The sequence below is a fragment of the Syngnathus acus genome, chromosome 13 (genome assembly GCF_901709675.1).
Source record: "Syngnathus acus chromosome 13, fSynAcu1.2, whole genome shotgun sequence".
NCBI lineage: Eukaryota > Metazoa > Chordata > Actinopteri > Syngnathiformes > Syngnathidae > Syngnathus > Syngnathus acus.
Window position 1 is genome coordinate 4,034,917 of NC_051098.1, and position 26,252 is coordinate 4,061,168.

Genomic DNA, 26,252 nt, shown 5'->3' on the forward strand with positions numbered 1-26,252 from the left:
CATCCAAAGGTCCCACCCATCCTGCCGAAATGTCCAATTGCCTTCACTTCACTTCGCAATTTTCAAGATGGCGGCGCGTGCATACGCAGCGACCTCTCTCTGTCCCGCTCGAACGGTGTTTTGTTCGTCAAATGAGTGTTTGACCGGCAGTTTTGTGCGTTCGTCTCGTCGTGCTGAGTTGTGCTACAAGTACGGCAGGAAGGTTCTGCTCGACATCGGCGAAAGCGAGTTTTGTCGAGTTCTGGACTTTGATGCGGGGACATTAAAGGAGCTCGGACTGCTACGTCCTGAAGCGTCGCCGGACTCGTCTGCTATTCTGCCCCCGGTTGGGAAGCGTCGAAAGCGGTGTGCGAGGAGGCTGAAGAGGGGCAAGCGTGGGGGCGTCCGGGCCAGGCTGGCGGCCAACCCGGCTCGCCCGGCCGTGCCTTCCATTCTTCTGGCGAATGTTCGATCGCTGGACAACAAAATGGATTATATTCGCTTGCTGAGATCTACAAACCGGACGGTGCGTGACTGCTGTGTGCTCGTGTTCACTGAGACTTGGTTGACCGTCAACATTCCGGACTCGGCTGTACGTCTGGAGCGGCTAGCGTGCTATCGGGCGGACCGGACCATTGTACGAGGGGGAAAATCTCGTGGAGGTGGAATATGCGTCTACATCCGTGACGAGTGGTGCCGGGACTCTGTGGTGGTATGCAGGCACTGCTCGCCACTGGCGGAGTTTGTGATCATTAAGTGCCGTCCTTTTTACCTGCCGAGGGAATTTACCGCGATTCTGCTGGTCGCGGTTTACATCCCGCCTTCCAACATTGGAGGCGACAGGGTCGCGGCTCTTAGTGAACTGTACCAGGCTGTCAGTGACCAACAGACAGCGCACCCTGACGGTTTCACCATCTTCGCTGGGGATTTTAATCATGCTAATCTGAAGTCTGTTTTTCTGAGGCTTCACCAGCATGTTGATTTTCCTACGCGTGGCGACAGCTTCCTGGACCTGGTCTACTCTTCGCATAAAGGAGCTTTCAAAGCCGCCCCCCTCCCCCATCTTGGACTTTCTGACCATATCACAGTTATGCTTTTGCCCGCATACAGACAAAAGGTGAGAACATCCAGACCCGTTCGAAAGCGGGTGCGGGTGTGGCCTGAGGGTGCCTCTGATGCGCCTCGTGACTGCTTTGGCTCTACCGACTGGGACGTGTTTAGGAGGGCGGCCACTTGCGACGGTCGGGCGGACATTGAGGAGTATACTGACTCTGTTTCCTCCTACATCGGGAAGTGCATTGATGATGTGACACACTCAATATCCGTCGTCACTCGGGCTAACCGGAAGCCATGGCTGACAGGGGCTGTCTTCAGGCTGCTGCGGGCCAGGGACAAAGCCTTCCGGGCGGGGGATGAGGCTGGCTTGAGGACTGCGAGGGCCGACCTGTCCCGGGGCATCAAAGAAGCGAAGAGGGCGTTCTCGGGCAAAATTACCGCCCACTTCAAGGACAGCAGGGACGCACGGCGCCTTTGGCAGGGCATTCAGACCATCACGGACTACAAGCCCGCGCCGCAGAGCTGTGATGGCGACGTCCGTCTGCTCAATGACCTCAACCGCTTCTTTGCTCGCTTCGACGCTCAGAACAGCACTTGCCCGCTGAAGGCCACTCCCCCTTCCCACGAGCTGCCCCTGTGCCTCTCCGCCGACAGCGTGAGGAGGACGCTTGCCGCTATCGACATCCGTAAGGCGGCGGGCCCGGACAACATCCCGGGTCGAGCGCTGAAGGACTGCGCTGGTGAGCTGACGGGTGTCTTCACGGACATCTTTAACACTTCCCTGCAGCAGGCCATCGTCCCGTCGTGTTTCAAAGCTGCCACCATCGTACCTGTGCCGAAGAAGCCTGCTCCGTCCTGCTTCGATGACTACCGCCCCGTGGCACTTACGCCCATCATCATGAAGTGCTTTGAGCGGCTTGTCTTGGAGCACATCCGGTCAGTTCTCCCCCCCACCATTGACCCCTTCCAGTTTGCGTACCGGGCCAAACGGTCCTCTGAGGATGCCATCTGCTCTGCCCTCCACTCGGCCCTCACCCACCTGGAGGGGAAGGACTCGTATGTGAGGTTGCTGTTTGTGGACTTCAGTTCTGCCTTCAACACCATTGTGCCGCAGCGTCTCATCGGCAAACTTGACAAGCTGGGCCTCAGTACCTGCCTCTGCAACTGGCTACTGGACTTCCTCTGTCAGAGGCCACAGGTGGTACGTGTTGGCGACAAGATCTCCGCCAGCATCACGCTGAGCACAGGGGCCCCCCAAGGCTGCGTGCTCAGTCCGCTGCTCTTCACCCTCCTGACGCATGACTGCGCTGCCACCTGCAGCGGCAACCGCATAGTGAAGTTTGCTGACGACACGACTCTGGTGGGTCTCATCACCAAGGGAGACGAGACTCAATACAGGCTGGAGGTTGACCTTCTGACCGCGTGGTGCAGGGACAACAACCTCCTGCTGAACGTCGACAAGACCAAGGAGATTGTTGTTGACTTCCGGAAGGGTCACGCCCAACACCTGCCGCTGACCATCGACGGTGCTGTGGTGGAGAGAGTGAGCAGCGCCAGGTTCCTGGGGGTGCACATCAGTGAGGATCTCTCCTGGTCCACCAACACCGCGTCGCTGGCGAAGAAGGCCCAGCGCCGCCTGTACTTCCTTCGGAAACTCAGGCGAGCGGGGGCTCCTCCGGCCGTCATGACTACTTTTTACCGCGGCACCATTGAGAGCGTCCTCTCCAGCTGTATTGCTGTCTGGGGTGGCAGCTGCACTGACCACGACTTGAAGGCCCTGCAGCGCATAGTGAAAACGGCTAGTAAGACTATTGGTGCTTCTCTCTCCTCCTTGAAGGACATTTACACCTCCCATCTCACCCGCAAGGCGACCAAGATTGTGAGTGATGTGAGTCACCCCGCTCACTCTTTGTTTGAACTTCTGCCCTCTGGGAGGCGGTACAGGAGCCTGCGCTCCCGCACCACCAGACTTTCCAACAGCTTCGTACTCCAGGCTGTTAGGATCCTGAACTCGCTCCCCCTTTCAGCGTAGCGTCCTGTTCTTGCTGTATGCGCACTGGCTCGGTTTTGCCCCTCTTATTTAATGGGTTATTGGTCTGTTATTTATTCATCGCTCGTTTTATTTTATTTATTATTTATTATTTATGGTTTGTGCCTTCTTGTTTTTGTTTTGTGTCGCCTACTTGTATGTCTCGTCACCATGGGATGGAGGAAACGGAATTTCGGTTTCTTTGTGTGTCTTGACATATGAAGGGATTGACAATAAAGCTGACTTTGACTTTGACTTTGACTTTGAGCCAGAGATTGCTGGCAAAAAATGGTCAAATCCCTGTCAGGCTTGACAAGTGACTTTGTTGGAATTGTATTTACCTATATATCATACGTTATATTTATAACGCACTTTACATTCGGAGGAATCTCAAAAGTGCTACATGGCAAGTAAAAACAAGAAAACAAAGCAAGGACAAGTATAAAACAACTGGACGACAACCAGGACATGAGAACAGGAATTACGGAAATGCTAGAGTAAAGAGGTGAGTTTTAAGTCCGGTTTTGAAAGAGTCAGTGGATTGGGGTGCTCTTAGGTGGTCGGGGAGGGAGTTCCACAGTGTGGGGGCTGCATGGCAGAAGGCCCGGTCGCCCATGGTGCGCAACTTGGTTTTCGGGACGTGGAGAAGGTGTGAATTGGATGAGCGGCGGCTTCGGGTGGCAGGTTTTGGGGCAAGGAGTTCTTTGAGGTATGGGGGAGCATGTCCGAGGATACACTGGTGAGTGAGGAGGGCGATCTTATAATCAGTTCGGAATTTGATGGGGAGCCAGTGCAGAGAACGGAGGATGGGTGTGATGTGGTCGCTTTTCCGCACCCTCATCAGGATCCTAGCAGCGCTGTTTTGGATGTACTGAAGCCTCTGGAGGCTCCCGATGAGGAGTGCGTTACAATCGTCTAGCCTGGAGGAGATAAAGGCGTGGACAGGTTTCTCAGCATCCGTCAGGGTAAGTGTGGGGCGGAGTTTGGAATTATTCCTGAGGTGGAAGAAGGAGGTTTTGCAGATGTGTTTTATGTGTGACTCTAGGTTGAGTTGAGGGTCCAGTTTCACACCCAGGTTGGTGACAGTGGCTGAGAGGGGGATAGTGTGACCGGCGAATGAGATGCTTGTTATTGGGCAGGTATGGATCTGATGGGGAGTGCCAATTAACATGGCTTGGGTTTTGTCACTGTTGACTTGCAGGAAGCTGAGATTCATCCACGCCTTCATCTCCTCCAGACACAGGGAGAGGATGGATGAGGGAAATGGAGGAAGCTGGGTTGTGGAGGGCGGGGGGTCGAGTTTGAGGTATAGCTGGGTGTCGTCCGCATAACAATGATATGAGATGCCGAACTTCCTGATTATATTGCCGAGGGGTAGCGTGGAGCGAGTGAAGAGGGTAGGACCGAGTACAGATCCCTGGGGGACACCGGAGGTGACAGTGTGCGTGTCAGATTTTTTCCCTCCCAGGGAAACGTACTCGCTTCGGTTCGAGAGGTAGGACTGAAGCCAGGTTAGAGCAGTGCCAGAGAACCCAGTGGAGTGAAGTTGGTTAACGAGGATATTGTGGTGGACAGTGTCAAATGCAGTGGACAGATCCAACAGAATGAGGAGTGACGGGGAGCCTGCATCGACAGCCATGAGAAGGTCGTTGGTGACCCTAACAAGGGCTGTTTCAGTGCTGTGGCCAGAGCGAAAACCGTATTGAAATTTCTCAGCGATGTTATTGCGGGTGAGATGAGTGTGAAGTTGGGCAGCTACCACTTTTTCCAGAACCTTGGAGAGAAACCGGAGGTTTGATATCGGTCTGTGGTTGGCAAGGTTGTCCGGGTCAAGTGAGGGTTTTTTAAGCAGGGGGGTAATGATGGCTGTCTTCAATGCAGGGCGTACAGAGCCAGACTGGAGTGAGAGGTTGATGACATTGGTTATTAGGGGACATTGGTTATTAGGGCGGCGCCCCGGTTAGGACTCCCTGCGCCCCGGTCGAAAAAAAAAAAAAAAAAAAATCGAGCTTTTTCGATTCTTCATTTTCATGCCGTTTTTTTCTTTCGGTCTTGCGCGAATGTGCTTGCGCTATTCTGTGTGCGCGATGCTATCCATTCACCGTTTGCCTCCCGGACGTTGTTTTAGCGATCAGCGAACGGCGTGGGTGATGTTCGATTTTTTTTCCTGTGGGCGTGCGCCCCTACTGGAAAAATTCCTGGCTACGCCTCTGCTGAAAACTAAACTTTAATAATGGCTAAAAAATAAATTAATTAATAAAAACACTAAAACTAAACTAATTCTGGTGGAGAAGCGGCGAACAATCAGCGCCAGCGTCCTCTCCCCAGATTACTTCCTCAAGTGGCAGCATGACACCATATTGATATGGTTTATTGTTAATGTTGTTGTATTTATATATGGTTAGTGTGTGTGTATGTATATATATATATATAACCATACGTGATCGGTGTTGTAAAAAATTGCTTTAACGATTGAAGTGCAAAAAAAAGGTTTACAGCACCTGGTATTCCCTGGCAGTCTCTCATCCAAGTACTAACAAGGACTGACACTGCTTAGCTTCTGAGATCGGATGCAATCAGGCGTTCTCAGGGTAGTACGACCGCAAGCCTTCAAAGTCATCAAAGTTTTGCATTTTATAGACACAATCGCCCCCGGAAACGTGCAAAGTTTCCAAATGCCATACGTGATCCGTGTTGTAAAAAATTGCTTTTAACGATTGTAGTGCAAAAAAAAAAAAAAAAAAAAAAAAAAAAAAAGCTTACGGCACCTGGTATTCCCAGGCAGTCTCCCATCCAAGTACTAACCAGGCCCAACCCTGCTTAGCTTCAGAGGTCAGACGCAATCGGGCGTTCTCCGGGTAGTACAGCCGCAAGCCACGCAACCTTTCATGGGCATCAAAGTTTTGCATTTTATAGACACCCTGATGCAAAATTTCCGAATGCCATACGTGATCTGTGTTGTAAAAAATTGCTTTAACGACTGAAGTGCAAAAAAAAAAAAAAAAAAGGCTTACAGCACCTGGTATTCCCAGGTGGTCTCCCGTCCTAACCAGGCCCGACCCTGCTTAGCTTCCAAGATCGGACGAGATCGGTTAGTCTCAGGGTAGTATGGGATCAAAGTAGTAGCAGTAGTAGTATGGTATATATCAGAGATGGGACCAAGTCACGTGCAAGTCAAGTAGGTCTCAAGTCTTAACCTTCAAGTCTCAAGGAAGTCCCAAGTCATTTCTTTCTTGGGCAAGTCAAGTCCTTAAATAGGTCAAGTCAAGTCCTTAAATAGGTCAAGTCCAAGTCAAGTCACCTTATTATTGCAATTTTACCTGCAGAATCTGATTTTAGTAGTGAAAAGACAAGATATCAGTAACTTTAAGTAACCATCATTGTCCAATGTGTCTATCCTGTTTAAAAAATATAACAATAATTTGGATTTGCACTGTAATCACTGATATTCAGTAAAATACACCATGGAATCAAACAAAAAAGAAATTACCTCATACAATGATTTATTGACAGCTCAATCTAAACAAATGAACGTCTGCCGACAGTGTCTGACACATTTGAGTTGCAAATATGAAAAAATAATCTGAAAAAAGTCTTTAACTTCCAAGTCCAAGTCGAGTCTCAAGTTTTATCATTTTTTGTCAAGTCAAGTCATCAAAACAGCGACTCGAGTCCAAGTCACAGTGACTCGAGTCCCCATCTGTGGTATATATTCAGTCTTTTGTTGTTTCCCTTGCCAAAGCATCACTTAAAGCCTAAAGTTTTGGTCATCACTGCTCTAGAGGAGACCTGCATAGAGGAATGGGCCAAAATACCAACAACAGTGGTACACAACAACAGTGTGTGAAAACCTTGTGAAGACATAGGTCAAATGTTTTCTGTAAGTCATTGCCAACAAAGGGTATATATAACAAAGTATTGATATGAACTTTTGTTATCCACTAAATACTCATTTTCCACCATAGTTTGCAAATAAAATATTTAAAAAAACAATGTGACTTTCAGAATTGTTTTAATTTTTTTTCTCTCATAGTTAAAGTGTACCTATGATGAAAATTGCAGGCATCTCATCTTTTGAGTGGGAGAGCTTGCACAATTGGTGGCTGACTAAATTTGCCCCACTGTAAATGATTAGTTATAATTAATAGCCCGGTACCCTCGTGGCCGGAGGAAACTTCTACAACTGCATCCTGCATTTCCGTATGTCAATTATAAGACCCCGGTGTAGCTCAGTGGCAACTCGAAAAGCCTCTGGACCCTCAATAGAGTGCGAACCACGGGCACTATCCAGTGTTTTTCTATTATGTCTGTTACTTTACAAATTTCTTGTCTACGAAAGGTGCGTTTAACTCTTGCAAGTGGGACTCTTTACTCTTCTGATGGGGAGTTGAGCCCACACGCACGCAACTTCCGTATTTTTGATGAACTGGTTTCCAATGACAAGCAAAACATTTCAATAGGATTTATGGTTGAAAGGTTCAACCACAGTCTCTCTATGCAAGTCATTACAATAGAGGAAAATACATCTAATTGTCAACTCAACAGCAAAGTCCTTTGGTTGAATTCCTGTCACGCATGCGTAAAATGTCTTCCACGCACGAAGGCAATTACAAATATGTAAAACAATACAACTGCAATGGTCATTACATACACATAGTGACACAACAACCACGTAATTTCCATGAATACATTTTATTACAGTAAAGATTTTGTTTTGCCCCAAATTGTACAATGGAATGTTACGATTCCCCTTCAGAAAGTTTGTTAAAAATGCTTAATCCCGTAATTTCCAACTCTAACACAGCCACGCAACCGTTACCAAATTGAAAGTTGAGGAGTCCAAGTGAAAAATAAACCAACATTCACCAGACATTCTCCTTAGTCAGAATTATCACCAAAAAAAAGACAAAATGAACAAACGTGTGGTTCTTGTCAGGAGGTGAAGGGCCCAATTTCACAATGCTTTGCAGTTTATTTGTAGTTTTTAGGGGTGGTGGTGGTTTAGAGCTTCGGTGTTTGTGGCCCACGATGAAGGTACATCTCCCTATTATTCAATTGCCATCACTTAAAACAGTTTAAGAGGGACTCAAAAGATGTTATAAACATATCAAAGTTGCAATAATCAAATATATTCAACTGGTGGTTGAAAGCGATGACACATTAAACAGCAAATAGTAACGAAAATATCAACATTACAAATAAGAAGGACACATTGCAAAAATGAAGATGACTGCACATAGAACATACAATATTGCAAACATGTTCTTTTTGAGCTAAGGTCCAATCTGTAACCTTTATGAGTTCCTACTTAAATGTTCTCGAGAAAACAAATGAGATATTGGAGCGAACAATGTCGGTAGTTTGATTGCTTATGATAAATACAATTAGAACTCTGGAGTTAATGAGAAGAAAAAGAAAGCAAGAACCCCAATCACCCATATCAAACTATTTCAATGCAATATTGAGCGGGAAGAAGCGTGGTTGTGGAGGATGCATGTTGAGCAATTCGAGTGATGACTGCCTCGTGTTCCCGCAAGTGTTCGTGCCGGAGTTGTACTGACTGATTGAGCGTGATGTGACCTGCCCGCAACCTTCCTCGGCCTCCGTTCAGGACAACAACAGTATCACCGTAGTTCCACAATTTCAATTAAACGCTATAGATGATCCTCTCGCTCTTACAAACATAAATTCATCACTGCAGGTCTGCCCCAGCACTTGGAGCGCAATTTGCCGGAGGGATGATGGAGTCCTGTTGATGTACACAGTCTGTAATAGTATACAGGGTGGGCAGGCTAGAAATTGTCAATCGTTCTCTGGAGCACAGATTTGGACTATATTTAGTGGGCCATTCTTTTATTTCCCTTTGCTTGGAACATTCTTACAGGATTTCATATTTGTCGACGACAAAGGAGGTCTCCAAAGAGAATCGAACTGAGGCGTCCCCATCTACGTGAGTCACTTTAGCAACCTGACGTGCAGAGGAAAAACAAAAGACGTTAATAATTTGTTGTTTCAGACAAAGAGCGAAGCATACAGACCTTAAAAGTACAGCAGAATGCGGAACATAATCAGGGTTGTGGGCAGGTATCAGCAAATCTGATTTTTTTTCTGCCAATCTTTTGTGCTTTTTTTTTCAAGTGAATCTTATTAAATAAAAATGTGACAATATAATAAAGGAACAACTTTTTTTATATATACAGTGTATGGAATCAACAGTTTCTTAAATTCACATTGTGTTTAGCAGTAAAAAACGGTATCATCTAATTTTATAAAAATATAATTTATTAAAATGTATTTGAAAATGATTATCATCCATCCATTTTCTATATCGCTTGTCCCCACGGGGGTCGCAGGCGTGCTGGAGCCTATCGGGCAGTAGGCGGAGGACACCCTGAACCAGTTGCCAGCCGATCGCAGGGCACACAGAGACGAACAACCATCCGCACTCGCACCTAGGGGCAATTTGGAGTGCTCAATTGGCCTACCAAGCATGTTTTTGGGATGTGGGAGGAAACCCGAGTGCCCGGAGAAAACCCACGTGGGCACAGGGAGAACATGCAAAGTCCACACAGGGAGGGTCAGAGGTGGAATCAAATCGGCACCCTCCTAACTGTGAGGCGGACATGCTAACCAGTGCGTCACCGAGCCGCCCTATTTTACTCATTATTTATTCATTTGTATGTTGTATTTATTTAATATTTATATTGCTTTCTTTATTCATTTATTATTTTATTTATTATGTATTCATTATTATATTTTTTTCAAAAGAACATGAGAATGGCTCCCAATACAAATCAGTACTTTTAAAGGTTGACGTTTGATGGCTATGCTATTTGATATGCAAAGCGGCGCAAAATATTAATTTTAATGCAAAAACAGCAATGCAAAATCGCTTACTTCGAGTAACGAGTTCACATTGTTAAAAAAATGTTTGATTTACTGACTGTCGTGGTAACATCATGCAATCACATTTAATGTGATACGAGTTTCTGAAAAAAATGTATCATCCCAAAACTGCGTTATCATGACAAACCTATGATATGGCAACCAAGGGTCGTAAAACATTTACTACCTCCTTTTGAAGACAAACTGTGCCAAATGATGACATTTATTGCCGCCTTTTCTTCATCGTATTTTGTATTCTTATTTTTTTCTCTTTCTATGTTCATATTCAGCAGTCAATCAGTCAAAACATTTCTACCAAAGTTCATACCTGGATGTCACAGTAGTTGCGTTTGGACACAAAGGACACATTAACGGGGAAGAAGTCATTGGGTTGTCCGCTAATGCTGAACTCCAGGCTGCCAGTCTTGTTGTTGGCATCGATGACAGGTAGGCACCACTCCAGAACATTTCGCCTGCTGTCGTGTTTGTACTCTCCATCCAGATCTCCGATCACAGGTGCACCCATGCCAGACCTGCACGGAGACATGTCCCCTTATGTAACACACACATTGTGATGGCACCCACGGAACTATTCTTACAATAGAGATGACCAGATTAATATTGTCAGTTACGTATGTCACTATGGTATCCCTTAACCGTCCAAAAAGAAGATTTGATCTGCTTACGGCACTGGTATGGTAATGACCACGTCATTGAGTTCCAGGCTCTCTTCCTGCAGCTCGTATTCAATGTTGACGTCACAGCCGTTGCCACTCTCTGAAGGCCAGCAGTTGACTGAGGGATAATTGACACATTGTGAAAAGGATAACTAAAAGTCAACAATAGTCCTTTGAAGGGTTGCCATGTCCCAAGGAAGGAACAGAGGGAGAGGCGAACAGTTTGTGAGATCAAGATAAAACATTTAGGTTAACAAACAAGCAGAATTTAATTTGTAGTAACACCATAGCTTCTTTCAAAACATAAAATACCTAAAATTCCAACTAAATACTTTAGTTGGAACAAGTGCGACGATTAATTGAATAATCAATTATCAAATTAATTGATCATTCTTTGCATATTTACAGCCCTCGATTAATTTGAAACATGGGTCTCAAACTGGGGGGACAATAGTTTGCGGCCCTCGCCTTAATAAAAAAGTTTAATGTCAGCGTGGCTCGCGATTTTGATACGAATGGTTGTGTGCAGTGGTGATTCATTCGAATGTGTCTTTTTGGGTGCACAGTGTTTGTGCGAAAAGCACTTTTCCACCTTGAACTTCAATAAGTCCAGGTTCAGACTCACTGATGAGCATCTTCAAGCCCTACCGAAGGTCTCAATTGCTTCCTTCCTCGCGACCAATGTGGCTCAGCTATGCTAGAGGAACTGCATTGCCAGGTCTCTCGCAGCAAGTAGGCAGAAGACACGTTCATGGTAAAGTTGTGGTTTAATTTTGAGAACAGGGGTGTAAAAGTTTTTATCAGTGCATTAAAAAAAAAATATATATATATAAAAAATTAAAAAATGCGGCCCAGCCTCACCCCAGACTTTAGCTCCAGTGGCCCCCAGGTAAATTGAGTTTGAGACCCCTGATTTTAAATCACGCAAATCCTTTGAATTTTAGCCTCATCATCAATAGTGAATATTCAGATTTTGTAATCCTTTAGTAAAGCCAAATGATTGTTTGTGTTGAATAAAATGCTGGGAGAGATCATCAGGTATGCCGTGGAAAATTAGTCAATGTCAATTATTGTGTCAAAAAACGTGGGTATTTTCTAATATAACAAAAATGTCTTGTTTGTTAATTCATCTATGCTAACCTCATGTAATAGGCAAAACAATAAAATACTCTTCCACTAGATGACAGAAGGTACACAAATAATCTATTAGAGATGCACCGATCCGATATCTGGATCGGATATCGGTCCCGATATCAACAAAATTGATGGATCGGGTATCGGAAAATGCAGCCGATCTGTGAGCCGATCCTTTCCTTAATCTATTGGGACGCGGGCTACGTCATACGTCAGCAGCACGTGTGCCGCGGGACGCGGCTACGTCATACGTCAGCAGCACGTGTGCCGCATCCACGAGAGTTTTCTAAACAAACGCAAACATGGAGCGAACGAAAGAGTCAGCTGTGTGGAGGTACTTTAAACTGAACACGCCAACTAGCTCGACGGCAGTTTGTAATGTCCGCAAAGCTAATGTTGCCAGGGGTGGTGGTAGTACTGCCAGTTATAGTACTAGTACTAAGCGGAGCTTGTTTACAGGGAGCACTTCTCATTGCTGCTTAAATGAGCATTTAGCATCAACAGGTCATGAGTGATGTGGAACGGCACCTAATGTTTACATGTTTACTATTTATTTTAATATTTGGTTACTGTGTGCTTGATCACCCTTTCTATACCACCAGACTTTCCAACAGCTTCGTACTCCAGGCTGTTAGGATCCTGAACTCGCTCCCCCTTTCAGCGTAGCGTCCTGTTCTTGCTGTATGCTCACTGGCTTGGTTTTGCCCCTCATATTCAATGGGTTATTGGTCTGTTTTTATTCATCGCTCGTTTTATTTTATTTATTATTTATTTCTTCTTGTTTTTGTTTTGTGTCGCCTACTTGTATGTCTCGTCACCGTGGGATGGAGGAAACGGAATTTCGGTTTCTTTGTGTGTCTTGACATATGAAGGGATTGACAATAAAGCTGACTTTGACTTTGATGTAGCTTGTTAAGTCAACCATAATATCGGATCGGTATCGGGTATCGACCGATACGCAAAACCACGGCATCGGTATCGGTATCGAAACTGAAAAAGTCGGATCGGTGCATCTCTATAATCTATGCTGTATATTGGATCATTTTGCACAGCGGTGTGCCCTGAGATTTTATCTGATGTGAAAAATGTGCCTTGTCTCAATTAAGGTTAAGAAACACTGACTTTGATGGAGCAAAAAAAAAATCTGTGTAAGTCTCTTCACATACAATCCAAAACGCTGAATATCTGGACGACTGTATGTAGGCTTAGAGAAACATGGAGTGGGGCTTCCAAGTGAATATATGTAGAAGTAAAACAAAAGCGATAGAGAGAGTGCCATGACGAGTTGCCCATTTCGCCTGTTGGAGTGCTGTGGCGATTGATACTGTTTGAGCTGTCGATGTCTCAAACACCAGATCGATTTTCAAACTCAAATGGCAACACGTTTGATATTTCAGTCATTTGAGGCAATGCATTTGACGTATTGTACCAGAAACGTAAGTGACATACACTACCGTTCAAAAGTTTGGGGTCACAAAATTGTTTGGGTGAGGAATTTACGCAAAGCAAAAGAAAGTATACATGGGACGCCAAAACAAGTTGGTGGCCGAAAGTCATTTGTTGTGGCTTGCCACGAGTTAAATATATACTTGGGAAACACTGTGGCTGCGTCTTATTTCACGGAGCCCAGTTAATTCCGATATTACAGCTGATCACAAAATTAAAATGTGCATTTAAGAAAAGCATCGCATTACCCAAGCCGGAAAACCTTTTGTGTATACAACAAGTAGCATAGCAACAAGTTGATGACATGGTTTGGACCCAAACTTGCTACTATTTAGTTTACTTTATGGCTGGTGTCTTTGGATAAAGGTTTAAAAATGTATCACATTTATTCATACAAGGTATAAATAAACACAAACAAAGCCATCACACGCGGTGTGATTTTCAGTAGCACTTCTTTGATTACACAGCATTCAAGTGCACTTGCAATCAGAGTACAAACTTTGGACTTACTGGTTAATGGTATGAGTGACTCGTCTGTGGTCTGTAGTCTCCATTTCAGCACGCCAACGTCGTTGTTGAGAGGGAAGGACTTCTCAGGGTTCTTCAAGCCAATCACCGAGTCTGATGTGAACAACTTCTTGTCCACATTCGGATGGGTCTAAGGGGCACATTTTTTTAGACTATCGATTTGTATTCATTAGTCAATTAGGGTGCACACACACCTTCTGGAACGGACTGTGGTCGAAAACCGAGGCTCCACTGTATTACATATCATACCATATGATATCTAGTCAACTAACACCATGCTGCTAGTTAATAGAAACAAAATTTAATAGGCATTTAAGAATATGTACCGGCACCCACATTCTCCAACAAAATATTAGTTCATTTCTCTGGGACAATGAAGTGTGTGCCTGTATTTGTCAAAACACCTACTTGAAGCTGTAATCCTTTGCTGTCATTATTGATGAGAACGAGACGGATGCGTCCGTTCTTGTCATCTGTGACCCGGAGCGTCACCATGCCCAGCACCTCCATGTTTTGCAGCCCGCCATCACGACCACAAGTGAGAGAGATTTTCTCCTCAACTCTAAGATGTACACTGTTGAGTACAAACAAAATTTGTGAAGTGTTGTGTTGGGACGGACACACATTGAGTCCTAAATCGAAGCATAATAGACCAGCGAAACAAGTGATAGGTACTCCATACACTTCAAACTCTGTGGTATAATATATGAACTAAAAATGCATGGTCAGTTTCAAAGTATTAATTGCATTTTTTTTTTTTTTATAAAACAAATTAAAAAACAAAAATATCGACCAACCCCTCCATGTTCACTGGTGGTGGTAGAGCTTTTGAAACATCTGAGCCTCTCTTCCCAGAGGATGGCATGATAGTTTCTCCCTCCAACTTCAATTTGTCAACAAAGTTGTCCACCTCTTTCCCTTTTGCCCCCAGCTTGAGTGCTTTACTTGGTCCGCTTTGTCTGGAACGGGAGAGAAAAAACGGTTGTCAAACAAACGTATGGACCATTTACAAGACCAAAAAAGTGCAACAAATGCTTTCCAACTGCGGATTTCTTATTTTCTTCACCTGACTGGAGTTGGTGTGATCTTGGGCTTTTCAGGCTCTACGATGGTTTCTGTAATGATAGATCCCGAGGAGATGCTGGTCATGCCTCCACTGCCAAAGCCCCCAAAAGCTGGCCCCTTCTTGCCGGAACGCTCTGCATCCCTTCTAGCCTGCTGCAGCTCCTTGGCCTTTCTCCTCATCTCAGCCTTGGCTTCTCTTTCCTGGGTCTGAAAGTTGATGAAATGATTTTAAATTTTGGGTGCTTGACTATATTGAGTTCAATCATAAATCACTTGGACTAATGCCAACTCTAAAAGGTTTCTGAAACATTTGTAATCAAAGCACAGCATGAAGAGAAAGAAATACAACTGTTCAAGATGCAAGTTCGAGGGGAATTGAAATTAAAATGGTGACAAGTTGGCAGGGCTTTTCCATTTACCTGTTTGTCAATATAGAGTACCTTTACAAAATTATTTTCCTTCTTTGGGGTTTACAAAATGTATTCCAACAGTTTGTCAATGTCACACATCTAACTGTGTCCCAAAAATATAACAATGTTGAACATTATTTTTTATTATAGATAACTTTGGTTTGGTAAAGTCTATATTCACACCTGAGGCGAACCGAGAACACTTGAAAAAGTGGGTCTCGGTCCATTTCTTTAATCCGCACCAGGATTCTGTTGCGTGTATTCACACCTGCACAAACCAGCGTTCCAATCGAACCCTGGTCCGTTTAAAGCGGATCAAACAGTCAGGTCTGAATACACCCTAAGTCCGCTTTTGGGCCGGACTCAACAAGCGGACTAAGGACTTTTCTGATCTGAATACACTTTAAATAAAACAAAATATAAATCCAGCCTGAACAGGCCCTGACCCAACTTAATAAACTCACCTCTCTGACAGCACGGAAAACTTTCTCCTCATGGGAGTCCATCTCAGTGAAAGTGCGGATTTGAGCCAGGTTGACATTCTCTCTGTAGCCTAGCGCCACGATCTCATCAAAAGCAAAGATCAGGTCAAAACAGTGCTCTGAAATTTCACTCTCCTCCAGCACACGGCAGTATTCCGGGATCTGGACAGGTATAAAGGAGATACTTGACATCAGTTTCTTACATGAAGGTAAACATCTCTTGGCTGGTATGATTTGAGCAACATGTCACCATGCTGCATCTAACAGGGTAGTCTTGGTGAAAGAAAAAAGATTCGCAATTTTGTGTGTCTGTGTCTCTGTTGTGTCTGTTATTTTGAGTAGACCACACTATAAAGAACTGTGCGACTTGTTTGCAATGAAGTCACTCAAGAAAAAGGCATTTGTACACTGTCTAGCAGGGCTTTGGTGACTGCATACAGTCATTACCACAGAGTCTCAAGTGTCAGAGTTCAGTGGTTCTTAACCTTGTTGGAGGTACCGAACCCCACCAGTTTTGTATGCGCATTCACCGAACCCCTCTTCAGCGAAAAATGAAAAAGAGAGAGAGAAAAAAAAAAAAGTCAAATTCAGGACATAGATGTTTTTTACTGGTGCGCAAAATGAGCCGTGCATGATCATCACCTTGTTCAAAGAACAAAACCAACACAATGCATGAACTCAACACATTATATACCTGCAAATCAGTGTGACTTCTGCTGTTGCCTTTGCGAGACCAGTTCAGATATGGATTATCACAAATTTACACGAGGTGTGTTCGGACCTCCCCAGTGGAGGCTCTGCCGAACCCCGATGCTTCGATCGAACCCAGGTTAAGAACCACTGATCTAAGTTATTGCAGGCCACTTTTGTCGTAATGCTCCTTGCTACAATAGTAGGGAGCAGGTTTTGGCCTCATCTGCCAGTTCCCCCACAAGTTGGTCGTCAACTGTCAGAGGACTAGCTCAAACAGTTACTGCGTAAACAAGTCAACAAAGTGGCAGTTCCGGTGACATCACACCACCTCATCCAAGTTTGCAAATTATAAACCAATTACTAATATGCCATGCCCAATCAAGTGGGCGAGAAAATTACAACGCATTCGTGCACAGCACTCGTATAAATATAGAAAAAAAATTAAGCCTACCGATTGAAATGGAGGAGTTTTGTTTTCCCCCAAATTGCATTCTTTACGAGTTGAAATTTGAATTCTACCACATCTACTACAATGGGAGACCTTGACATGACAGCAGTGTGATTAGTACTTTTAACTAGGGTTGTCACGATACCAGAATTTCAGTAGTCGGTCGGTACCAATAGCTGTGATTTTCGACGATTCGCGATGCTAATTCAGTACCACGGTAAAAAACAACCAAACAGAATCCACTTACTTTTAAAACCACTAATTCATTTAAAATTGCTTAAACCGTGTCGTAAACTTTATATTAGAAAAGAGAAGCAGTGGCATAGAGCCTTCAAGACACTATAAAAACAAGCAAGACTGATAATAACAATATTCAACGATATACACTGCTCAAAAAAATTAAAGGAACACTGAAAATAAATCAGATTTCAATGGTGACAACAAAAATGTTGGATATCTATACTGATAGACAGTTTAATGTCTCAGGAACAAAAAGATGCCACATCTTTTTGTTCCTGAGACATGTTTGATGCTCGTCCATTTTGCCTAAATTCAATTTCTGCAACTCAAAATTATTTTCAATATCTTGTGTGGCCCCCACGTGCTTGTATGCATGCTTGACAACGTCGCGGCATGCTCCTAATGAGACGACGGATGGTGTCTTGTGGGATGTCCTCCCAGATCTGTCTAAGGGCATCAGTGAGCTCCTGTAAAGTCTGAGGAGCAACCTGGCGGCGTCTGATGGACTGAAACATTATGTCCCAGAGGTGTTCTATCGGGTTTAGATCAGGTGATCGTGAGGGCCATTCAATTGTGTCAATTCCTTCATCCTTCAGATACTGTCTGCATACTCCTGCTACATGAGGCCAGGCATTGTCATGGATCAGGAGGAACCCAGGACCTACTGCACCAGTGTAGGGTCTGACCATGGGTGCAAGGATTTCATCCCGATACCTAATGGCAGTCAGACTGCCGTTCTCTAGCCTGTAGAGGTCTGTTCGTCCCTCCATGGAAATGCCTCCCCAGACCATCACTGACCCACCACCAAACCGGTCATGCTGAATGACGTTGCAGGCAGTATAGCGCTCTCCTTGGCTTCTCCAGACCCTTTCACGTCTATCACAGGTGCTCAGGTTAAACCCGCTCTCATCTGTGAAAAGCACAGGGCGCCAGTGGCGGACTTGCCAATTCTGGTGTTCTATGGCAAATGCCAATCGAGCTCCACGGTGCTGAGCAGTGAGCACAGGGTACACTACAGGACTTCGTGTCCTGAGGCCACCCTCGTGAAGTCTGTTTCTGACTGTTTGGACAGAGACTTTCACACCAGTAGCCTGCTGGAGGTCATTCTGTAGGGCTCGGGCAATGCTCGACCTGTTTCTCCTTGCACAAAGCAGCAGATATCGGTCCTGCTGATGGGATGAGGACCATCTACGGCCCTGTCCAGCTCTCCTAGAGTAACTGCCTGCCTCCTGGAATCTCCTCCATGCTCTGGAGATTGTACAGGGAGACACATCAAATCTTCTTGCAACAGCACGCATGGATGTGCCATCCTGGAGGATCTGCTCAACTTCAGGAGGGTTAAGAAATCGCCTCATGAAAAGTGTAATTGAATTCATGCCATACCCTGATAAAAAACTGTTCCTTTAATTTTTTTGAGCAGTGTATTAAAAAAGAGCAGCAGTGGCATGGAGCCTCTCAAGCCTAATACCTCTCAAGCATTTGGCACGTTGGCTTGTTCAAATCTATAATTGCTCCAGTTGCATCCGCCTTGAATGCAAAATATTTCCACACAGGACTCTTAGCGACTTGGCTTCTCAACAAGTTAGTGTGTTGGACCTCCACTCCAACTTCCAGAAGCCATTGTTATGAAAGACCGAAAGTTTTCTTCTTCTTCAGCGCCGCTGACTGCTGCTCCGTGCTGCTCGTATGCGTATACTGCCAACTTAAGTTCCGGCAAGAATCGAAACCGCTCGCCGAGTGAAAAGTTAAATATTCGGTTCTGACGGTACCACAAAAAAGCAGGTAGATATATTTTTCGCGTGTTGGTACCGGAAGTGTGTTCTTGTGACAACCCCACTTTTAACAACTGAAGGCTTACCACACGAGAGAAGAGTCTGAGTGTTTCAAGGTCCTCGAGGATGTTGCTGTTCTTGGTGGTGATGAGAACCATGTACAGCTTCTCCAGTGGCTGGTATACATAACGGACACTGTCCGTTTCCACAAAGGTATGCTGCTTCCCTGTGTTCATCAGTTTTGGAAATGCAGCAAGGAGACCTTCAATTCGTGTCCGCGTCATTTCAACAAACTGCCGCGATACAATGGCCTTGCCAGCCTTGGTGCACACCGCCGCTGCCAACAGCACCTGAAGATACATGTATGTATCACACAACACTGTGCTGACAGACTGTCAAAACTGGTACAATATTGATTATCCATCCATTTTCGGTAAATGGTTTAAACTGCAATGCATAATATAAACAATTAAAATTGGCGAGTGATATGATTATTATTTTTATTTTTTTACATGAAAATTGTCGGTCTGGGTGGTGTCAAAAATGGCCAAAATTCACTTTTAATTGCTGTGGCGGACATAAGAACTATGCCTCTCTCCCAGCAGGCAAGCTGTAGGGGTATATTTATTCTTATCTTATTTGTGACGCAATATTAACTTGTTGGCAGTCTTGGAATAAAGACAAGTTTGGAAAGTCAGCTTCGTGTGCTTCATACTGCCACATTACAACCATTTGACAGATTGGATTTTACACACAAGTTCAACGGTCGATTAGGAAACCACAATAAATACATAAATAGATCAATTACACATGACAACGCAAGTAGAGGTTGTCCGATTCATGTTATGTTGTGGATATTGACAACTCAAACTTACTTGGGACATTAACTAGAGAAGGTTTGAGAGGGATATGCACACTGACAGCAGCCAACGTTAGCAATGCTGCTAGTTACAGACAGGAACGAGTTAGTTCACCCCAGCACTGCCTGCACGCTCCGTTTCAATGAACAAAATAAAGTTCGCGTCAAAAAATAGAGCTCTACGAAAATATACGCGATGTCACTCAAAAAGTTGGGAGGATAATTTCACTTTCGAAGACCTGTTATCTCGCTTTAGCCAGCTACTTGCTTAGCCTATGTTTTGAAGCCTAGGCCCAACTAAACGTTTTTAACTTTCTGGATGCAACGTTTCTTACTCACCATTTTTGTTTCTCTTTTTATAGAAGGACGGCCTTCAGCTTCTTATCTGCGTTGCTTGGGTTCTGTTGATCGCTCCGAATAGGCAATGTAAAGCGGTCCAACTGACTTGAGTAAGATGTGAGGTTGTTAGCTTGCCTGGCGTCAATATGGCAGCAGTGCAGAGCCACGTCTCCACCGGAAGTACAGCGCCAGATCAGCTCACACTGCAAATGTGTGACGTGTTCATTCAAAGCCTCACGTGATTCGTAATACATTGCAAATATTACAAAATAACAAATAACGAAATTAAAATTAAATATTGTAAAAACCGTTTTTATGTTAACTTTTTGGACATTTTTAGCAGTTTTTTAGGAAAAGTTACACGTTTCACTTCCTTAGAGTGAACAGACGTGCTCTTTTTCCCGGACATGTCCTGCTTTTGAGACCTAACAAAAATTTCCCGAGGGAATTTCAAAATCGCCCGGGATTTTGTTCGTCTCCCTCAAACATAATACGTACATGTAGTGTTAAGATGAAGATGTTCTGTTTGTGTACTCAGATGCAGTGATTTGTTTGACATTGAGGGGGCGCAAGTGTGCCTGGTGAGAGTTGAAAGCTCAACATGTACAGTCAATAGATTTGCCATTCCGTTTCAATTCCAAGTTCTACTGAATCGTTCGCAAATGAATCAGGCCATTCTCCTCAAATCTAGTCACTTTGCATTGTGTGTGTGCGTGTGCGTGCGTGCGTGTGGCTTGCCAGTCCACACAGAGTGTTTACAAGCAATGCCGAAACGAAGATGGACGTTCACGGAGGAGTTGAATACAAAATTCCCGGTTTCGCCAGGGTCGTGATCCTTATGAAGCTAAGTGCTTGACATGAAAGGCCTAGTCCATCGATCCATCCAGTTTCTGTACTGCTCAGTCCCACGGAGGTCGCGGGTGTGCTGGAGCCTATCCCACCCGTCATCGGGCAGTAGGCGGGGGACACCCTGAACCGGTTGCCAGCCAATCAAAGGGCACACAGAGACAAAAAAACATTTGCACTCGCACCTAGGGACAATTTGGAGTGCCCAATCAGCCTACCAAGCATGTGTTTGGGATGTGGGAGGAAACAGGAGTGCCCGGAGAAAACCCACGCGGGCCCGGGGAGAACATGCAAACTCCACACAGGGAGTGCCGGAGGTGGAATTGAACCCGCACCCTCCTAACTGGGAGGCTGGCGTGCTACCCAGCGCGCCACCAAGGCGCCCGCAACCACAGTGTCTGTGGCAAATAAAGGTACCAATGACCTGGAGGCACATTAATTCAACCAAGCACACAAAAGCAGCCTGCGAGGGGCGAGAGCTCATAATCCAAAGTCACGGAATTCTTTGTGACAAAGTCCGAGACTAAAGCCGTCACTGCAGCAGAAGGTAGCTATGCTTTTCATACAGTTAAGCATCATGAAAGCTACAGGTCAATGGACTGCACATCTGGCTTTTTAAGAAAGATTTTCACAGACTCCTCATTAGCTAAAACATTCTCATGTGTACCACTATAAAACAAAAAAAATGTCAGTGTACATATTGTAATGCTCTCGACGTGGTCAAAGATGAAACCCAGTTTACCTACCGCATTCATTAATGAGCTGCTGGCGGCTACAACTCGCCCATATACTCCACACTCGCACACTCACGCCCTCGTTCCGTGTAATTCCCTGCCCAACCGGACCCTCGCCCTCACACTTCCCAGAATGCACCAGAACATTTTTCATCCATCCATCCGTCCATCCATCCATCCATCCATCCATCCATCCATCCATCCATCCATCCATCCATCCATCCATCCATCCATCCATCCATCCATCCATCCATCCATCCATCCATCCATTCCTGGTGTTCTGGAGCCTATACCAGCTGACTTCGGGTGAGAGGTGATCCTGAATTGGTTGCAGGCCAATCTCAGAGGCAACCATCCATTTTCTACACAACTTGTCCCCACAACCATCCGCACTCACACCTAGGGTCAATTTGGAGTGCTCAATCGACCTAGCAAGCATGTTCTTGGGATGTGGGAGGAAACCAGAGTGCCCGGAGAAAACCTACGCGGGCACAGGGAGAACATGCAAACTGCACACAGGGAGGGTCGGAGGTGGAATTCAACCGGCACCCTGCTAAATGTGAGGCTGACGAGCTAATCAGTGTTGTATGTTTTTTCCCATGCGGTCAATTAAAACATAATAAATGAAGGTATAATGTCTAAATTTTCATCTGCAGCACCACATGAGCTTTGAATATCAAATGGTTTGTGACATTTAAGTTCAGTTGTTTTTATGACACTGAAGAAAGCTTCAGTTGGTAATAATTTGAAGGCATGGTGGTGTTCATCAAAGTTCACTGTAAATAGCTTGTGTGTCAATAAAAAAATGTAATTTTCAACCAGAAGTACATCATCTATCTGACAAAAGACTGGCATGTCCTCCTCCATTAAACTGCAAACAAGTCCACCTTTGTACTCAACACCATCAACTTTAACCCAACTTGTTGAGAAAACGTCTTTTGACAACATTTCAAGAATTTCACCGTTGACTACATTTTCATCTCTTAAAGAAAATAATTTTATTGGCCCATATTCCTTCTGTTTAAGGGTGAAGGTTTCCCAGACGCCAAGAAATGTATCCGGTGCTGCTTGCAGCATCGTAGAAGTGTTCCTAAAATGGAAATACATTCAAAATTAATCTGTTGTCAAACTCATAAACTCCTGAGAAATCTCAGAATCTAAATGTTACTGTATGTACACAGAACCCAACAACCCAAAACAATAATAATGACTATTCATAGCCTTTCTTGGAGTATGGGTCTTTGAGGGACGGGAACACTGTCACTATCCCAAGAGCGTACTCTTCTCGAACAGCTTTGGAGGGGAGTTGTCTGAGAAGAGAGATTAAATTAGCATTTTATATTAATGTAACGGCAAAGCAGTTACTTGTTAAAAAAAGAAAAGTACAGACAAATAGAACACACATACCCGTGTTTATCAATCATGTGTGCCACTATTATATTGACCAATTTTCTTCTGGTAGCATTTGTTTTAGTTTGTGTTGTGTGATACTCTTGGAGGACCTCCTCACCACCTGAGCTGGTTCCAAGTACAGCTTCAATCAACTTTGAAAATAAAGAAGCAACAAATGTGATTAATAGCTTTTCTAGAGCTTAAGAATGATAAATGTTGATTTTAAGAAACCTGTGAGAACTGAGCTTTTTCACAACCTTTTTAGCAGATACCGCATCAATTGTACCCTCAACTCTTGGTTTCTTCCGAGGGCCCTCATCCAGGAGTGTAGTTGATGTACTTGCACTTGAACTGAAGCTTGAGTCAGACCACTCGGGTGGAGAGGACAAGGAGCAACCAGAAAATTCTAAAAAAGGAGGGGGGGGGGAGTTTATTTACGGTGTAGAAAAAATCATGGCGGCAGATTTTTGATCTAACCAAGCAACAGCACACCACAGACTTGACTCATTTATTTAACTGATCTCAGTCTCGATGGGCAATTCAGAAATATCTTCAAAAATTGTTTTAAAGGCATGCCAAAAATACATTTGGTATTCATGTTGGATTTATGGCAATTGAAATGACATTTAGACTATTTGATACGCAACTAAAACTGAACAAGCAATAATAAGTAAACATTCTCAGCAGATATTTCATTTTATGCACTGCGTTCGTTTCGTTCAATATTATTGTTCCCATAAGTTTGATTTTGTACTTACCTTCTGTGTAAAACTCCTACTCTGCATCCATTCCTGAAACCAGCAGAGGCACATGCAGCAGAGAACGGAGAGAGAGAGAGAGAGAGAGAGAGAGAGAGAGAGAGAGAGAGAGAGAGAGAGAGAGAGAGAGAGAGAGAGAGAGAGAGAGGTGCGGCGAGAACAATCTGCTCCTAAACACGGCTAAAACCCAAGAACTGGTCGTTGACTTTAGGAGGAAAAAAACGGACATTCCACCACTTATCATCAACGGGGTCTGTGTGGAGAGGGTGTCCTCCTTCCGCTTCCTGGGAGTCCACATCGAGGAGGACTTCACCTGGAGCGTGAACACCTCTGAGCTGCTAAAAAAGGCCCAGCAGAGACTCTACTTCCTAAGGGTGCTCAGGAGGTACAGCATCACACAAAGACTGCTGGTGTCCTTCTATCGGTGCTCCATAGAGAGCATTCTAACATACTGTATACGTGTTTGGTACACCAGCTGCACTGCAGCTCAGAGGAAGAAGCTCCAAGGGGTCATCAACACAGCACAGAAGATCGTTGGCTGCCCTCTCCCCATGCAGGGCTTCTGTCAAAAAGCACGCTGGACATCAGGGAAGATTTTCTTGGTTTAATTTGAAATGATGCGCTCCAGTACAATGCCGTGCAGTTATGCAGTGGAGTTGAACAAGTATTTAGGCAAGCAAACAAGCCTTCCAGTTAGCAAGTAAGCAGCCAGCAACAAGCACAAATACAAGCATAAGCGGTTTGTCGTCAATGACTGCTTTTCCACTATGAGAGGGCGCGCGCACCGTGCCGAGATGGCGCCGCGCCAAGGGGGCGCACGCGCTGCGCCGAGAGGGCGGGCTGAGTGTGCGGCGCGCCGAGAAAAAAAAACCCGAAGTTGTTCCATATGTTATAGAGCCATGGTGAAAAAAATGGAAATGTTTTATAAAAATAATTGCCAAGTTGAAGGAAAAAAAAACATTACCATGCACTTCAGTGACTCATTTCCTGTACAAAAACAGGCATCACATATTGATCATCTCGGTCAAAACCATATGTTATCTGCAGATAAAGGGAACTATAAGATATGAAAAGGCACCAAAACAGCAAATGTCTATCTTTTTCAGTGGGTGAGCGCGCACAGCAAATGTCTATCTTTTTCAGTGGGTGAGCGCGCCGAGAGGGCGCCGCGCCGAGAGGACGCCGCGCCGAGTGAGCGCTGCACCGCGCCGCGCCGAGAGGGCACTGCACCGTGGCTCAGCACGCCCTCGCGGCGCCTCCGCGGCACCCTCCGCCTTCTCGGTGCAGCAAACACCTGCCATCATAGCGCAATGCGCGCAGCGAGCGCAAAGAGTGGGTGCACGCGCTGTGCCGAGAGGGCCGGCCGAGGATGCGTCGCGCCGAGTGGGCGCAGCACCAAGAGAGCGCTGTGTCGCACCGAGAGGGCGCGCGCGCTGCTCATAGAGGGCGGGCTGAGGGTGTGCGCTGCGCCGAAAGGGCGAGCGCGCGCTGCGCCGAGAGGGCGCGTGCGCTGCGCCGAGAGGGCCCCGCGCCTCGCCGAGAGGACGCCGGGCCGAGAGCGCGCCGCGCCGAGAGGGCACCGCACCGCGGCGCAGTGCGCCCTCGCGGCATCCTCCACCCTCTCGGTGCAGCGCACACTCGGCCCGCCATCACAGCGCAACGCGCGCAGCGCGAGTGCAGCGCGCACGTCTCGGCGAGCGAAGGTCTCGGCGCAGCGCGGCGGCCTGTCGGCGCGGTGCGGACGTCTCGGTGAGCGCACGTCTCGGTGCGACGCAGCGGTCTCTCGGCGCGGCGCCCTATCGTCGCAGCGCCCCCCGGTGCGGCGCACCCTCAGCCCGCCCTCTCGGCGCAGCGCGCACGCCCTTTCGGTGCGGCGCGCGCCTCATCGCGACGCCGAGAGGGCGCGCACACTTGGTAAGAGGGCGCGCCGAGAGGGCGCGCGCACAGTGCCGAGAGGGAGCCGCGCCGGAAAAAAAAACCCCGCGTTGACAGGGCGCCCGCGCTGCGCCGAGAGGGCGCTGCACCGAGAAGGTACCGCGCTGCGCCGAGAGGACGCCGGGCCTAGAGAGTGCTGCGCCGCGCCGAGAGGGCACCGCACCGCGGCGCATGCAGCGCGCTCTCGCGGCGCCTTTGTAGCACCCTCCGCCCTCTCGGCGCAGCGAACACTATAGGCCCGCCATCACAGCGCAGCGCGGCTCCCTTTCGGCCTGGTACGGCGCCCTCTCGGCGCCCTCTTGGTGCGACGCAGCGCCCACTCGGAGCAACTAAGCGCTCTCTGTACGCGGCGCCCTCCTGCCGCGGCGCCCTCTCTGTGCGGCGCACCCTCGGCCCGCCCTCTCGGCGCCGCGCCGAGATGACGCCGAGAGGGCGGGCCGAAGGTGCGGCGCGCCGAGAAAAAAAACCCCCGAAGTTGCCCTATAAAAAAAAACTGGACATTTTTATGAAGAATAATTGCCAAGTTGAAGAAAAAAGTGAAGTAG

General features: G+C 46.1%; 1 protein-coding gene, 1 long non-coding RNA gene and 2 pseudogenes across 2 annotated transcripts; all 4 read right to left on the minus strand.

Annotated features, from left to right (window-relative positions):
* Positions 1-5,553: 5,553 nt before the first annotated feature.
* Positions 5,554-5,672, minus strand: LOC119133126 (annotated as a pseudogene).
* Positions 5,673-5,820: 148 nt separating this feature from the next.
* Positions 5,821-5,939, minus strand: LOC119133145 (annotated as a pseudogene).
* A 1,798-nt stretch (positions 5,940-7,737) lies between these two features.
* arcn1b (archain 1b) lies at positions 7,738-20,238 on the minus strand. The gene is made up of 10 exons (XM_037267473.1): positions 20,043-20,238; positions 18,931-19,194; positions 15,674-15,853; positions 14,801-15,006; positions 14,532-14,693; positions 14,143-14,308; positions 13,717-13,864; positions 10,636-10,744; positions 10,278-10,482; positions 7,738-9,032 (listed from the first exon to the last, which is right to left on the minus strand). The coding sequence occupies exons 1-10, from the start codon at positions 20,043-20,045 to the stop codon at positions 8,943-8,945; spliced, it is 1,533 nt and encodes a 510-aa protein (XP_037123368.1). The 5' UTR covers positions 20,046-20,238; the 3' UTR covers positions 7,738-8,942.
* Positions 20,239-22,803: 2,565 nt separating this feature from the next.
* LOC119132334 lies at positions 22,804-23,446 on the minus strand. The gene is made up of 3 exons (XR_005099845.1): positions 23,272-23,446; positions 23,030-23,166; positions 22,804-22,932 (listed from the first exon to the last, which is right to left on the minus strand). It is a non-coding gene; the product is annotated as an uncharacterized LOC119132334 (long non-coding RNA).
* Positions 23,447-26,252: the final 2,806 nt, after the last annotated feature.

Coding starts and splice junctions, on each gene's coding strand:
- arcn1b (XM_037267473.1), bottom strand. Junction 14,309..14,531: donor CCACCAGTGAACATGGAGGG/GTTGGTCGATAT, acceptor TGTACTCAACAG/TGTACATCTTAGAGTTGAGG. Junction 10,745..13,716: donor GTCACTCATACCATTAACCA/GTAAGTCCAAAG, acceptor ATTATCCCTCAG/TCAACTGCTGGCCTTCAGAG.